General features: G+C 47.3%; 2 protein-coding genes across 2 annotated transcripts; both read left to right on the top strand.

The window, feature by feature from the left end:
• The first annotated feature begins 1783 nt into the window (after positions 1-1783).
• LOC116836860 (olfactory receptor 52P1-like) lies at positions 1784-6341 on the top strand. Its single transcript, XM_032800836.1, has 3 exons — positions 1784-1948; positions 4113-4197; positions 5341-6341. Exons 1-3 carry the CDS (start codon positions 1784-1786, stop codon positions 6339-6341), a joined length of 1251 nt encoding a protein of 416 aa, XP_032656727.1.
• Positions 6342-13084: 6743 nt separating this feature from the next.
• On the top strand, positions 13085-15568 carry LOC116836875 (olfactory receptor 52P1-like). The gene is made up of 2 exons (XM_032800848.2): positions 13085-13100; positions 14586-15568. Exon 2 carries the CDS (start codon positions 14630-14632, stop codon positions 15566-15568), a length of 939 nt encoding a protein of 312 aa, XP_032656739.1. The 5' UTR covers positions 13085-13100; positions 14586-14629.
• The last annotated feature ends 841 nt before the right edge of the window (positions 15569-16409 follow it).

Genomic DNA, 16409 nt, shown 5'->3' with positions numbered 1-16409 from the left:
CAGGACGTGGGGCAGGGTCTCCAGGGTGTACCCGCACTTCCTGCAGCGCTTGTCCCGGTTCCCGTGGCGGACGGCTCCGTTGAGCGGGACGCAGTTCAGCCGGGCGCGGTGTATGAAGCGCCAGTCGGCGAAGCGGGTGAAGCTGCCCGCGGGGAGGAAGTGGTTGCTGGAGTCCCACTTGCTGGTCACCTCGAAGGCCTTGCCCTGGTCGGGTTTTTTCCTCAGGGTGTCCACGTAGAGCGCGTGGACGGCGGCCTTCAGGGACCTCTCCAGCACGCCTCTGGCTCCGGGGCTGACGGTGATGCTGCCCTCCGTCCCGATCTGCGGCACCAGAACTCCCAGCTCCTGTCGCTCCTCGCTCCAGACCCAGCGGCAGCCCAGTCGCTTCCCTAGTCGGCGCGTGGCGTTGCGGGCGCGGGACCACAGCGAGGCGGTGTCCCACCTGTCTCGGCCGAATTCGCCGTCCAGGGAACCGCTCAGGAAGGTGGCTACGTCCTGGCCGGAGGGAGGCCTGCCGATTCGGTGCTCGGTGGTAGCGTGCAGGGCGGTCGCCGCGACGCTCTTAACCGTGGTGTCCGGGCACGTCAGGAGGCGGAAGGCGTGCGTGATGACCGCGATGTCACAGAGGTCTCCCATGCGGGGGACGTTGGCGCCGCCGTGTCTGTGGGCGATATAGATGAGCTCGTTGCTGGCTCTCTGAGGCAGGGACAGCCACTTTTTGACCAGCTGCCGGATGGTGTTGTCTGCCTTGTTGAGGGGCACCTTTGCCACGGCGGAACCTCTCAGGACGAAGGCGATGCGGGGGATCAAGAAGGTGTTGAGGGCGTTGATCTTCTGCCATGGGGCCAGCAGGGATGCGTCGATCTTGGCAGCGTCCTGCAGGATCTCCCGGATGGTGTCCTCGGGGGTCTGCCGGACGCGGACGCCCGTCGGCGTACCGAGGTGTTGGTACGCCTGCCCTTCGGCCAGGGGAACGACGGGCTTGCCCTGGATCTGGAACTCCGTCGCCAGCACCGAGTCTCTTTTGCTCCCACCATACCCTGTAACACTCCCACCATACCCTGTAACTTTCTTGCTTGTATCCCTTATCTCTTCCCATTATACTAACAAACCCATCTGGCCAGGCAGAAGCAAAACACACAGTCTCTTTTTCTCACATATTAGTGTAAGATATAAGAGAATCAAAAAGTCAAACCCAAAATTCTATCTCAGGCTGACAAGCAAACCTATATAGCAATATCTCAGCTACTGAGTTCCCTGTCCCTGACCATCCCCTGACCTCTTTCATTGTCACTCGTCAGCCCCCAGCCCCACACATCCTGTCACCTTGGCCTTTCTGTAACTCGTAGACTACCAGAAGATACTGTAGCTTTCTGATGCAAAGCGGCTTAGTCCCTGTGAGAACAGGGTTCTTGATCAATTTGACAAACAGAAGCTACAATTTCAGATAGCCAAAGAGATAAGAAAGAACCTCTACAATGATGAACTTCTTCATCATGACCATAGCTCTACACACTGGTAGAGTCTGTTCCCCAGTGTTTTGTTCATAGTTCTGATGCCACAGAGCCTTTACACCGTGTCCACCTTTCCAGGTCTGATGCTGCAGAGCCTTGCCTGTGTCCTCAATCCACATTCCCAGAGACAGATGAGCAGCAGTGAGCCAGAAGAGCCAGAGCACGCCCACAGGCAGAGCAGCAGCATTGAGGCACAGTTGGGGATCTGGAGCAGACCAGAGCCAGGAGCTGGGACAGCACAAACCAGCTCCACCAACAGATAGCCAGGGATGAGCTACAGCAGGGACCTGTTGGCTAGAGCCAAGATAGTGGATGCCGGCTATGCCACTAGTAACACGGCAGCCGAGTGTGATGAGCAGCTGGGGACAGCAAGGTGGGGCCATGGGAAGAAGGCCCAGTGGAAGAAGACGTCACCTGACAGGAGGACCGTGAAGGTCAGACTCCTTTTTGCTATCAGGAAGGTGCCTCAAGGCTCCAAGTTTTCTCCCTTTGAACTGCTGTCTGGGAAGCAGCCTTGAGGCTTTTCAAACCTGATCGGAGAAATGAAAGAACAAAGACCCCAGGCAATGAACATAGTCCAATACATTCTTAAAATAAGAAATCTCTCCCAGACGCTGTGGGCATTTGCTAGAAGAATTTTGCTAACTGCACAACAGGTACAGAGAAGGCTTATAATCAAGGGGTCCAACTGCAAGTGTTTGGATTATGTGATTGAGTGTTCTTGTTACTACCGAGTTTACTGTTAAAATTACTGGTTCAATTGCAGGGACCATTTGAGGTAGTGGGGTATGTGGACCCCATCAGCTATGAGGTCCGGTAAGCAGAGAAGAAAATGGAGCCTCACATAAGAACATAAGAATGGCCACATTGGGTGAGACCAATTGTTCATTTATTTCAGTATCCTGTCTTCTGACAGGGGCCAATGCCAAGTGCTTCAGAAGGAAAAAAGAGAACAGAGCTATTATTGAAGGTCCATCTCCTGTTGTTCAGTTGCATCATCTTGCAGTCAGAGGCTTGGGACACCCAGAACATGGGGTTGCATCCCTGAATATCTTGGCTAACAGTCATTGATGAACCTATCCTCCATGAACTTATCTAGTTCTGTTTTGGACTGGTTATATTTTTGGACTTAGAATCATAGAATATCAGGGTTGGAAGGGACCTCAGGAAATCATCTAGTCCAAACCCCTGCTCAAAACAGGACCAACCCCAAGTAAATCATCCTAGTCAGGGCTTTCAAGCCAGGCCTTAAAAACCTCTAAGGATGGAGATTCCGCCACCTCCTGAGGTAACTCACCCTATTCCACCACCCTCCTAGTGAAATCGTTTTTCCTAATATCCAACCTAGCCCTTCCCCACTGCAACTTGAGACCATTGCTTCTTGTTCTGTCATCTGCCGCCACTGAGGATAGCCTAGCTCCAACCTGTTTGGAACCCCCCTTCAGGTAATTCAAGGCTGCTATCAAATCTCCTCTCACTCTTCTCTTCTGCAGATCAAATAAGCCCAGTTCCCTCATCCTCTCCTCATAAGTCATGTGCCCCAGCCCCCTAATTATTTTAGTTGCCACTGGACTCTCTCCAATTTGTCCACATCCTTTCTGAAGTGGGGGTCCCAAAACTGGACTCAATACTCGATATGTGGGCTCACCAGTGCAACATGCCCTGGCAATGAGTTCCACAGGTTAGCTGTGTTGTGTGTAGTATTTCCTTTTCTTTGTTGTTAACCTGCTGCCTATTAATTTCCTTGGGTGTCCCCTGGTTCTCTTGTTATATGAAGGAGTAAACAAAGCTTCCATATTCACTTTCTCCACACCAGTCAGAATTTTATAGATCTCTATAATATCCCCTCTTAGTTGTCTCTTTTCCAAGCAGAAAAGTCAGTCTTTTCAATCTCTTCTCACATGGAAGCTGTTTCATACCCATAATTATTTTGGTTGCCTTCCTCTGCACCCTTTCCACTTCTAATAGATCTTTTTTGAGATAAGGTGACCAAAACTGCATGCAGTATTCATGCTGTGATATTTATATAGTGGCATTATTACATTTTATGTCTTCTTATCAGTCCCTTTCCTAATGGTTCCTAAAATTTTGTTAGCTTTTCTGACTGCTGTGGCACAGAGAGCAGATGTTTTCAGAGAACTCTCTACAGTGACTGCAAGGTCTCTTTCTTGATTGGTAAGAGCTAGGCGGGGATCCTCCTCATGACCTCATTGTGACACTGTCCCCATATTCTACGTAATTGCATGATTATGATATAATTATGATACATTTTGTGCAAGATATGTCTTGTAAGGTGTCATTGGAAGAGTTATGATTTGCTGAAAAGGATTATGCTATTTGTATGCATGTACTATTTTTGTATGTGAAGTTATGAATATTGACTATTGGCCAGGGCTTTATAAAGCCATGCACAAGCGACCAGGGAGCTTTGTGAATAGGGGCTGCTAACAGGGAGTTTCGAAAGGGAGTTTGGAAGGGGAGTGGGAAGGGAGCGAGGGTCCCCTGTCGGTTCTATCTGTGCCCCTTTATTCCCCTTAAAACCTATAAACCAAATGACGTTCAAAACTTCTTGCTTTAAACAACCTTTACATTAACTAGGAGACAGTGCAGGAAGAAGCCCAGCTGCAGAGTAGGGGCTACCCAGTTTATTGCTATGAGTGCAGCATGTATGATTATCTGCCTTGTGAGTGGGTGGCGTATGTGTGCAACCGGTGCAAGGAGCTCCTGGCCCTCAGAGACCACGTACGGACTTTGGAGGACAGGGTGATGGAACTGGAGGAGCTAAGGGAGGCAGAGAGGTATGTTGATGAGCTTTCCGGGATACTGTAGAATTGTCCCACCTCCTGTCAGACAGCCCCTGTGCTGTTGAGGAGGATGAAAGGCCCAGGGAAGCAGAGCAGTCAGTGGGGGCAGAGGGAAACCTTCCCATAGTTGGGAACCTCCTTCCAGATGGTGCTGGGGTTGCCCCTTGCAATGAGGTTACCTCTCCGGGGGAGGGAACTCCAGTTGCTAGGAAAAGGCAGGTGTTAGTAATGGGAGATTCGATCATTAGAAACGTAGATAGCTGGGTTTGTGATGACCGGGAGAACCGTATGGTGACTTGCCTGCCTGGTGCGAAGGTTGCGGATCTCTCGAGGCATCTAGACAGACTTATGTGTAGTGCTGGGGAGAAGCCGGTGGTCGTGGTACATATAGGTACCAATGACATAGGGAAGGGTAGGAGAGATGTCCTGGAAGCCAAATTTAGGCTGATAGGGAAGAGACTGAAATCCAGGACCTCTATGATGGCATTCTCAGAAATGCTCCCAGTTCCACGTGCAGGGCCAGGTAGGCAGGCAGAGGTTCAGAATCTGAATCCGTGGATGAGACGATGGTGTAGAGAGGAGGGGTTTATATACACTTACCCCCATCCCACTCGTTCTGGATCCCAATGTTTTGCTTATTTTCCATCAAAGCTTGCACTTTGAGCAAGGCTTCACAGAGCTGCGTACGATGATGCACAGATCCATGTCCTGAGTTCATACAGTGACATTAGAACATTGTTCGGTGTTTGACGAGTTCAAGTTTTTCCCTCCAATGGGCATGCATGTTGCAATTATTGACATCCAAGTTCATATGCCATCATGCCACCCATTCACCTGGCTGGGTTAGCTCCCTCTGAGGACTTCTCTAGATTGAGTATGACCTAAATAACGTGGTGCCATCTCTAAATGTTGCCACCTCACTTCTCACCCCCTTTCTAGATTGTTAATAACAATAAAATATTTACAGTAGTATTTATTATAAAGTGTATAACCTCCCTCATTCTGCTTCTATCCATTCACAGGCACCTTGAGCATTCCTGAGCCTGATCGACGCATCGACCACCTCATTGCAGCTTTCAACCTCACCCCCTCTGACCCTTCAACATTCATCCTCATGGGCATCCCTGGCCTGGAAGCTGCCCACATCTGGATTTCAATCCTTTTCTCTACGTCCTACATTATCAGCCTATTGGGAAATTTCATAGTTCTGTTTGTTGTAGGAAAAGAGCAGACCCTGCACAAGCCAATGTACTTGCTGCTCTGCATACTGGCGGTCACAGACATCAGCACATCTACCTCCATTGTGCTGAAGGCACTGTGTATATTTTGGTTCAAACTGGAAATTATTAGTGTGAGTGGCTGCCTCACCCAGATGTTCTTCTTTCACACGGGCACTGTGATGCACTCAGCCATCCTCGCGACAATGGCCTTTGACAGCTACGTTGCCATACATAACCCTCTGAGATACGCCACCATCCTCACCAATGCACGAATAGCTAAGCTTGGGCTTGTGGGTTTGATAAGAGCCATTTTCTTCGTTCTGCCCCTGCCCCTGCTCCTGATCAGGCAGCCATTCTGTGCCAATCGTATTATCCCCCACACATACTGCGACCATATGGCTGTGGCAAAGATGTCGTGTGGGGACATCACATTCAACAGGATGTATGGCTTGGTGATACCATTTGTAGTCAATGGGTCAGACCTGACACTCATTGCCCTCTTCTATGGTCTGATCATCAGGGCTGTCCTCAGAATCTCCTCCAAGAAAGTCCACCAGAAAACCCTCAACACCTGCACAGCCCATATCTGTGTGATGCTGATGTCTTATCCTCCCTTCTTTTTCTCCACTATGACACACCGGTTCGGACAGGGTATCACTCCCCACATTCACATCATCTTGGCCAACCTCTATTTCCTCCTTCCCACCATGCTCAACGCTATCATTTATGGGGCCAAAACCAAAGAGCTTTGGGAGAAAGTGGGCAAATACACTTGCAGAATGTGGTCGCTTGGTGGCCACTGACTTGAAACCTGTGTGACGAGAGGGGGAAAGGATACTTCCTCATCAATCAAGGGTGCTCTGTCCCTGTTTGTCTATTTCTCATCATTGTGGAAGTTCAGAGTCTGAGAAGCACCTCACACCTAACATCTTACCATTCCATCACCAAGCACTGCTCTCTCCATTGCTGCGTTCCCTCTCTCTGACAGTCACTTGATGTCTTTCAGCGTCACCAATCTGGCCCCACCTCCACACACCCTATCACTTGGCCTTTCAGTGACTTCCAGACCGCTAGACGATACTGCATCTTTCTGAAGCAAGATGGCTTTCCATTAGATTCTACGTGAACAGGCTTCTTAATCAGTTGGACAAACTTAAGCTATGCTTTCTGATAGAGAAAGACAAAGAAACCAACTATAATACTGAACTTCTTTATCATATATACAATGATCCAGTGAGCAAAATTTGCCTTTTTTTCCTATGTCCAATTCTTCAGGAAGCCTGGAGGATAAACCAAATGTTTCCACTGGAAATTTCTAATACAGGAAAGGTGCTGCAGGAACTGAGTACATTCTACTAGAGCTTATTGGTGAGAATTGTGAAACTGTTTTTGAGAACTGAAATGTATGACCTTGGATTTCAGGGGTGTGTACCCCAGAATATGATCAAGCCAATTGCAACCATAAGATGTGCACTCAGACACTATGAATTAATAAAATAGATACTTTAGGGTTAATTTTAAAGCAGGTTTTAGATGCAAGCTCAAAATCTAGCTATCAGTTTCTGCTAATCAGAATGGAAGGAGTGGACATATGAGACAAATAAATAAGTGAGGAATGAAGTTTATTGAAAGTTAGGAAAAGTGATGATTGAGTAGGGGTCACTATGTTTTGTAGAAGTTATAAAAAATAGCTAATACAATGTACTTTGTTCTTTTAAGAAATAGATTGAGCTACTTTTGTGTTAGTTTTTAAGTGACTTTGGACTCGTAATTCAGTATAAATGTGGGAACCTTTCAAGCTGGATTGGAACCAGAGAAGCAGCACTGAGCTAAAAGGCAAACCTGAGCCGGAGGCAGAGCAGCAGTGATCAGGCAGAACGGGGAAGCTGGCACAGACCAGAGCCGGGAGCTGGGTCAGCACAAACCAGCTGCGCCAACGAATCGCAGGGTTGAGCTACAGTATGGAGCTGTGGGGCCAGAGCCAGGATAGTGGATGCCGGCCATGCCACAAGTAACACAGCAGCCAAGCACAATGAGCAGCTGGAGAGAGCAAGGTGGGGCCATCTGCAAACAGTCCAGCACAGGGAGACATGACTAGAGAAGAGGGCCCTGAAGGCTGGACTCAGCAGGAGGGATGTGAATCTGCTGGCAGGAGAGATGCTGGGGAGAAAGGTCTGGCCACCTAGAACCTGAGGGAGTGAAACCACCACCAGACCAGGTTCCTTACCTGCAGTATCACCACAGAGCAGCCAGGGCCTGGGCAGGAGGCCATGGAAGTGTGAGGAACAAATTGGGAACATTTCTTACATCCCAGAGATGGCTGCTTGTGGTGTTTCCCATGCCCACAGATCAGGGTTCCTTGTTTCCTGGAATATTTCCCATCTTCTCATTTTTTTTTTACAGGTGCTGTTTAATAAATTATATTTGCTTTGAACTTAATGTAGTGATCAGTGGGTTAGGGAAGTGTCCGGTGTGGTGTGAAGAGAGTACCCTGGACTGGGGACACCCTAGCCCCTGTCCTAAGTGACCGTGATGAGACTGGGGGTTCAGCTTCCCAGGAATCCTGGGCCCAGCTGTGTCACCATTACGCCGACTCTGCCACACTGCAGAGTGAAGGGGAGTCCTTGAGGTCAGGCAGGCCTCTGGGTAAAGGGAGTGGGCATGGGGATTCTGCTGTTGGGAGATAACAGGGCCTGGAGAGGCTGAATCACCAGCAAAGCAGGGTGAAAAAGGGCCAGCCCAGCTGGGTGGTTAGAGGGGTGCAGCAGTTCCCATAGCTCCCAGAATGAACCCCATGGGTGAAACTTATCAAACTCATACCCTCGGGAGCCCAAATTAGGGCAATAGGCACTCATCACACAAGCACGTGGGAGGGACTGTAACCTAAAGAAAAGATTCAGATGTAGCAATTGATTGATTCCTTTACCACCGTGTTCACATACCTAAAATACCACCATAGTGAAATGGTCCCAGTGCAACAGATTAAGGAAACTCCAAAGGTATTCACTCATAAAATGTGGGATAGCATGTGAGATGAACTCCAGGTCATTTTGGCCCAGGGAGTGGTGAAGGAATCATAGAGTAGGTGGAAAAATCCCATGATACTAGATTTGACACACAATAGCAGAATCTGTTTCTGCATTGATTTCTGAAAGATCAACACAGTATTGAAATGTGATGCTTACCCGATGCAGAGAATAGCTGACCCATTAGAACAGTTTGAGCTGCCAGATATGTATCTACTTTAGACATCACAAAGGAATATTGGCAAATACTTTTGATGCCAGAATCCTGGGAGAAGAAAACCTTGTCCATCCTCTTCAGCTTGCATCAATTCAGGATCATGTGATTTTTCCCCCACAGGGTGGCAGTGACTTTGCAAAGACAATAGATTGGCTACCTCAACTGCATGGGTGCTATGCAGCAATATGTTGCTATGATCAATTGAAAATTGTTTTTGGTCCAGTATCTTGTGGCAGCATTCCCACGTGTAGTGCAGATGGCAGTACGTTGAACACAGAAAAGAAGCCATCATCAACTGCTAAGTTGAACAATCTGCAATATTCAGTTTGCCCTGAAAATATGAGCTCTTGTTATCGGTAAATATTTTCTTTGATCCCAGGGGAGACTTTCAAACTGAAGTTCTCCAGAGTCTATTTTCTGCTCTTCCCTCTGCTGGGAAGAGGCAGCCAACTTGAGAGTCCTGGCCAGCTTGAGAGTCTGCAGGGACTGTACAGGGGAATCATAAAAATCGCAGCCCAGCATGGCGAGTGTCAGACATGTGAGATTCATACGCTGATTCTCAGGGCTCTGTCTTTCTGTCACTGTAAGGAGATTTCCTCTCTGAGCTGAGCGAGACTGGGGTGAGTTGCCTGTTTCTGCATTAAAGTTAGTGCTAAGGCTCAGGAAGGGTTCCAGGGTTCAAGTCAAGAACTATCTAGGCAGGAATTCAAGAACACGGTGTCTTGAACTGTTTAGTATTGTCGGAAACACCAATAGATTTACATAGTAAAATTGGAACTACAAAGATATTGGAAATAGTTTAGACACATATTTGTTTTTAAGATCAGTTTCTTGTCCCTTACTGTGTCCTTCTGTGTGTCTCAATGGGTTCATTTTTGGGGACTGTGTGGTTTTTCCTCTGGTTTGCGCAAGTTTTCCAAATTTCATTGCGCTGTTAAGAAGTGCAGCCAAATCCTCTGCAGTGGGTATCTGTGTTACCAGAGGGTTCTCAGCAAGAATGGGCCCCACACTGGCCAGATTCTTCTCTCACATTCTGCCTTCAGTGGGTTACTCCAGACTGTACTGGCTTCCCTGAGAGGAAAATCAGAGCCTCTGTGTTTTCGAATCTCCATCTTTCATGCCTGGTCTCAGAACGCTGCATAAACTGAGGGTTTCCTTCAGACTCTTTCAGCAGCCTAATAAAATAGCACTCTCTGCAGTAAGACTGGAAGCCATGAATTTCACAGCTGGTAGCCAAAAATTAAACACTAAGGGTGAAATCTTGGTCTTGCTGAGATCAATGGCAAACTCCCAACATGGCTAGAATTTCACCTTAAATCTATGTGTAGGGACGTAAATAAATGGCCTAATTTACACCGACCATGAACCTCCAGTGACTTCAACTGGAGTTGTCATGTGGCCTCTAAGGATGGGTGAGCTCATTTGGACCAAAGAAGAAGTGACAGGAGAGTTGCTGACATCTCACACTCATAGGCTTAGAGGTTCAGAACAATGAGAATAAGAATTTTTTTTGTGCAGGGCGGGGGTCTGCTCTCTCTGAGCCCCTGCATCTCTGGTTCTGGAGAGGATGAGATGCACGAAAAGGCAGTAAAAATAAAAGCATGTTTCTGGCTTAAAGGAAACCAGGTGGTGGTGTACATTTCACCGGGGGAGATCCCAGAAAGTACAGTGTGTGTGTGGAGGGGAGCTAGGGGAAAGGGTGTGAGGGCGGGGACATGCAGTACCCAAATCACAGTGGCTCGGAGGCCTGAAACCGGTCAAATAGGGAATGGACGTCCTGCCTAATGCACAGACCAAAGAGGCATAATGAGGCCTTCTGGGGCAGTGGTGTGTGTTAGACTGTAGTGGAATGTGGACCACACTGTAGCAGATTGTCTCTGACACCATCCGCCAGCTAGAACATCCATCCTCTCATGAGCCACCACACTACTCACGCTGGCTCCTTTTAGTTTCCATGTCCTCTCTCCCTCCTGTCAGGCCTGTCTCTGTCTCCTTCCCTGCACAGGCTGAGGTGCTGCTGGCCTTCCCTTCATCCCTGAAGAGGCAGCTCAGGCTGACCTCCCCCTTTTCCCGGGTACAGGCAGACACTGAGTTTAACCTTGTCTGAGGAGATATTTCTATGAGCTGTCGCTGTGGGGTCTGGCATCTGGTTTTGATCCTGGGTGAGGAGTATCACTGTGTGGCAGCAGTGTGGGTTCTGGGGATGGGGGACATACACAGAAAGGATGGACAGCATTAGGCATTGTGGGGCAGGAAGGGGTTAAATTGACAGGCAGACAGCACTGGTGCCTGTGGGGGAGGAGAGTGGGGTATACATGGACCTGCAGACAGGCCAGCAAATGCTGGGTGTTGTGGAGGTGGGGAGCAGCATGCTCATGAAGAGGCTGGCAGCACTGTTGAAATTGAATTTTTCTTTGTGATTGTTAGTTCAAGGCCAGCGCTGGGACCTTTCCTGGCCTTGAATGCATGTGGGTGGGTCTCAGGGTCTCTTTGCCCTGGCAAGCCACAGGGCTACATCCTGGGTGTCACAAACTTTATTCAGTTTTTTTTTTCCAGTTGTTTTTGTTCTTCTTACATAACTTCAGGCATCACACCAGTGAAAAGAACCATGGATCTTTGCTCCTCAGCTGGTTCAATCTCCCATCATATTCTGAACCTCTGTCTATTCTCTCCTTCCCCATCCCAGGCTGTCCTGCTTCCAGCAGCACTCTGGTCGCCAGTGTCTTCTCCATGCTCCCCAGTCATCCCCGGTTCCCACAACTCTTCCTCTTCAGGGGGTGAGGTGCCTCCAGTCACACCTGCTCCCTTGGCTGGGGGGAGATGAGTGACTATGTCTTATCTGTGAGAAATCTCATACACGAATGGCAAATGCCAGGGCACTTGTGTTGCTTTCCTTATTCCACCCACAGATGCCATCGGTGATTTCAAGGGCTGCTACACAGGAACAACTCACAAGCCAAGAAGTTTGCACATTATATAATGAGAGATGGAAACTCTGGAACATGTAGGGGCCTAGATAAATACAGCTTCCGTGTGCAGTAGCCACTGGCAGCTGCCTGGAGCAGGGGGCCACTGGGATACAGACATTAAACCCAGGATGCTCTGGGACCATTTTCTAGCCAGCTCTGTTAGACATTCACGATGACCCTTGTACATTCATTACTCAGTGTGGCAATTTTATGTGGTAAGTCATTATTTTTCTCACCTAAAGTATTCGTCCATGCAGTGCGTCATGGGATCCCTCAGCCTCGTGAAATACCCACCTAGTGTAACATTTCCAAGGCGCCGCAGTCACATGCAAATTTCTCCCCATAGAGTTAAATTCATCACTGTCACAAATAGAAAAAATGCCTTCAGTAAGCTCAGGCATGAGCTTGCAGGCAAAATGCCTCCAGCTGATTCCTGGGGACATGTTCATAGATTCCAAAACCTGAAGGGACCATTGTGATCTTCTAGTCTGACCTCCTGCATAGCACAGGCCAGAGAACTGCCCTGAATTAATTTGCGTTTCAGTTAGAGCAGATCTTTTAGAGCAGTGGTTCTCAACAAGGGCACACGTATCCTAGGGGTGCAGAGAGTCCTTCCAAGCAGTTGGTCAACTCCTCTAGATATTTGCCTAATTTTGCAACAGGCTACATGAAAAGCACTAGCGAAGTCAGTACTAATATTTCCTACAGACTTGTTTATATTGCTCTATAGGCTATACACTGAAATGTAAGTAAAACATTTTTATATTAATTTATTTACTTAATAATTACGTGGTAAAAACTGGAAAGTAAGCAATTTTTCAGTAATAGCGTGCTGTGTCACATGGGTATTTTCATATCTGATTTTGTAAGCAAGTAGCTTTTAGGTGAGGTGAAACTTGGGGATGCAAAACAAATCAGATTCCTGAAAGGGATACAGTAGTCTGGAAATGCTGAGACCCACTGTTGGAGAGAAACATCCAATCTTGTTTTACAAATATTTCCCAGGGTTCATTACTTTTACCGTTTAAGTGTATGCCTTAATCCAGCCAGAATGTGTCTAACTTCAGCTTCCAGCCACTGGATTATGTTAGACCTTCCTTTGCTAGACTGAAGAGCTCACTTTGGATATTTGTTCCCCATGTAGGTACTGGGAGACTGTGAGCAAGTCTCCCCTTCACCTCGTTGTTAGGCTCAATGGACTGAGGTTTGTGAGTTGATCACTACAAGGCAGGTCTTTTTAAATTCTTTAATCATTCTTGTGGCTCATCTCCGAGCCCTCCTTCTTGAATTGTGGACACTGAGACTGGATACAGGATTTCAGCAGCAGGCACACCAGTGCCAAATATAAAGGTAAAATAATCACTCCGCTCCTATTTGAGATTCTTCTGTTTATCATCCCAGGATATCGTTAGCTATTTTGGTCAAATAGTAATACTCAGAATGTCATGGTTAGCTAATTATCCCTTCACACGGCCACATCTTGTTCAGAGTCATTGTGCATCCCACGATACAGACCCCCCTCGTTATGTCTCAGACAATGTTGAGTGCCTGCAAGAAAATGTCTCACCAAAAGAAACAGTAGAAATAAGAGAGCTGCAGACCTGTAGCCCTAAATACCAAACCCCTTGGGCCTCCATGTCCATTTTCTTGTGCACAGTCATAACCCAGCAGGATAATGCCTGTTTTCATTGGGGAAACTTGGCTCCTTTCCAACATAGGAACTGCACTGTGCATCAGATCAATGGTCCATCTAATCCAGTGTCCTTTCTATGACAATGACAGTCCCAAGGGCTGTGGAGGAAGGTTTGAGAAACCTAGCAATGGGTAGATGGGGGGATGACCTGACTATCATGAGGGTGTCACCCTAATGCCCAACAACTAGAGATTGGCTTGTGCCCTGAAACACATGGGCGTATCAGCTTTCCGAAATATTTATTTAGCTGTAAGTATTGTAATTAATCTCATTATACATGTAAATGTCCAAACCCTTCCTGATCCCTGATTAGCTCATGGCCTCAACTATGTCTTGTGGCAAAGAGTTCCTCAATCTAATTAGGCACTGAGTGAAGAAAACATTCTTTTTTCATCAGTTTTGAATTTTCCACATTTCATTTTAATTAAATGTCCTCTTGATCTTGTGTTATGAGACAGGGAGGACACATTCTTGATCTACTCTCTACCAGTCAGTAATTTACAGAATTTTCTCATATCCCTTCTTATTCATCTCCTTTGCAAAGAAACAATCCCAATCTTTTCAACTCTCTCCATATGAGAGTTTTCCTGGACCCTTAATCATTCTTTTTTCCCTTTTCTGAACACCTCTAGTTCTGCAATATCCTGTGTAAGAAGGGTATCGAGTATAACAGAGAGAAGTCCAGAGGAGGGTGAAACATTGACAAATTGATCTCATGGCATTGTATTTTCTGTATGGTTCCCCATTCCGCTCCTCATGGATCTGAATGTTTTGCTTAGCTTCTGTCCATGATTGCACTGTGAGTAGGAGCTCATAAAGCTGTGTACCATGTCCTGTCCTGAATTCATTCAGTTCAATTAGAACCTCCTAAGGTGTTTGCGGAGTTTTTCCATCCAATGTTGCAGTTATTGACATCCAAGTTCATCTGTCATTGTGCCACCATTCACCTGCCTTAATTAGCGCCCTCTGAAGACTTCTCTGGATTTGACTATCACCTAAATAAACTAGTGCCATCTGTAAATGTTGACACCTCATTGCTCACTCTTTCCCCCTTTTCTAAATTGGTAATAACTATAAAATATTTACCTTACTATTTGTGATCAAGTTTGTAACCTCCTGGCTGTGCTTCTCTCCCTTCACAGGCACCCTGAGCATTCCTGAGCCTGATCGACGCATCGACCACCTCATGGCAGCTTTCAACCTCACCCCCTCTGACCCTTCAATGTTCATCCTCATGGGCATCCCTGGCTTGGAAGTTGCCCATGTCTGGATTTCCATCCCTTTCTCTATGTTCTATATTATTGGCCTGTTGGGAAATTTTGTGGTTTTGTTTGTTGTAGGCAAAGAGCAGACTCTGCACAAGCCAATGTACCTGCTGGTCTGCCTGCTGGCACTCACTGACATCAGCATGTCTACCTCTATCATACCGAAGGCACTATGTATATTTTGGTTCAATTTGAAAGGAATTACAGTGGTTGGCTGCCTCACCCAGATGTTCTTCCTTCATGCTGCTTCTGTTATGCACTCAGCCGTCCTTGTGACAATGGCCTTTGATCGCTATGTTGCCATATGTAACCCTCTGAGATATGCGACCATCCTCACCAACGCACGAATAGCTAAGCTAGGGCTCTTGGGTTTGATAAGAGCTGTTCTCTTCATTCTGCCTATGCCCCTGCTCCTGAGTAGGCAGCCATTCTGTGCCAACCGCATTATCCCCCACATGTATTGTGAGCACATAGCTGTGGCAAAGATGCCATGTGGGGACACCACAGTCAACAGGACATATGGCCTGGTGATAGCGTTTGTAGTCATCTGGTTAGACCTGATGCTCATTGCCCTGTCCTATGGTCTGATCATCAGGGACATCCTCAGAGTTTCCTCCAAGGTAGTCCACCAGAAAGCCCTCAATACCTGCACATCTCACATCTGTGTGATGCTGATGTCTTATACTCCCTGCCTCTTCTCCTATCTGACTCAGAGGTTCGGTCAAGGCATCGCTCCCCATCTTCACATCATCTTGGCCAGCTTCTACTTCCTTGTCCCCCGCATGCTCAATCCTATCATTTATGGGGTAAAAACCAAAGAGCTTCATGAAAAAGTGGGCAAATATATGTGCAGAAGGTGATTGTCCATGGGCCACTGATGTTAAATCCTGTGTGACAAGAGGGGGAAAGGACATCTCCTCATTAATCAGGAGTTCTCTGTCCCAGTTAGGCTGAGCTCAGCATTTCAGACATTCACAGTCTGAGAAGTTCCTTATATCTAATGTCTCATTGCACCATGACCAAGCACAGCTCTCTCAGTTGCTCAGTTCCCTCTCTCTGACCACCCCCTGACCTGACCTTTTCAGTGTCACCCATCAAACTCCAACCCCACACACCTTGTCTCTCAGCCTTTCCTTGACTTCCAGACGACCAGAAGATACTGACATTTTCTGACAGAAGATGTGTTTCCATTAGTCCCTGTCTGAAGAGGGTTATTGATCAGTTTGACAAAAGGAAGCTACACTTTAGATAGCCAAAGACAAAGCAACAAACTACAGTGCTGAATTTTTTAATTATATATTGTGATACAGCAGGGGCAGAGGGCAGCATGAGAGTGTTAGCAGGGTGCCTTATTCCCTGCCAAGGGAGGAAGGTTTGCTTTAGATTAACTAGAACGCATGTAGCCATTTAGAGCACCTGACTCCAATTAGAGCACCTGACTTCAGTCATGTGATAAAAACCCCTGCTTCAGTCAGACAGGGTGGGAGTTGAAGGAGGAAGGTTTGATTGGAGCAGAGTGCAGGTTGCAGAAGTTGGAGAAGAGAAGAGTTTGATAAGAGAGAAATAGAAAGTTTGGAGGAGTGCTGCGGTGGATTGTGAAGTCCAGAAGAAACCCTAGGTAAGGGGCACCAGGCTTGTGTAGAAGGGAGGCAAGAAGCCCTTCACAAGCTGAAGGGTAGGAGAGGGAAGTAACCCAGGGGA

Source organism: Chelonoidis abingdonii, chromosome 1 (assembly GCF_003597395.2).
Source record: "Chelonoidis abingdonii isolate Lonesome George chromosome 1, CheloAbing_2.0, whole genome shotgun sequence".
NCBI classification, from domain to species: domain Eukaryota; kingdom Metazoa; phylum Chordata; order Testudines; family Testudinidae; genus Chelonoidis; species Chelonoidis abingdonii.
The sequence above is the reverse complement of the archived record's forward strand: the minus strand, read 5'-3'. Positions and strand labels throughout refer to the sequence as shown.

Bases quoted from the DNA above. Each gene is read 5' to 3' on its own strand.
- LOC116836860 (XM_032800836.1), top strand. From the start codon at position 1,784: ATGAGCTACAGCAGGGACCTGTTGGCTAGAGCCAAGATAGTGGATGCC. The intron at 1,949-4,112 runs GTCAGACTCCTT...TACATTAACTAG, and splicing joins CTGACAGGAGGACCGTGAAG to GAGACAGTGCAGGAAGAAGC. The intron at 4,198-5,340 runs GTGAGTGGGTGG...ATCCATTCACAG, and splicing joins CATGTATGATTATCTGCCTT to GCACCTTGAGCATTCCTGAG.
- LOC116836875 (XM_032800848.2), top strand. From the start codon at position 14,630: ATGGCAGCTTTCAACCTCACCCCCTCTGACCCTTCAATGTTCATCCTC.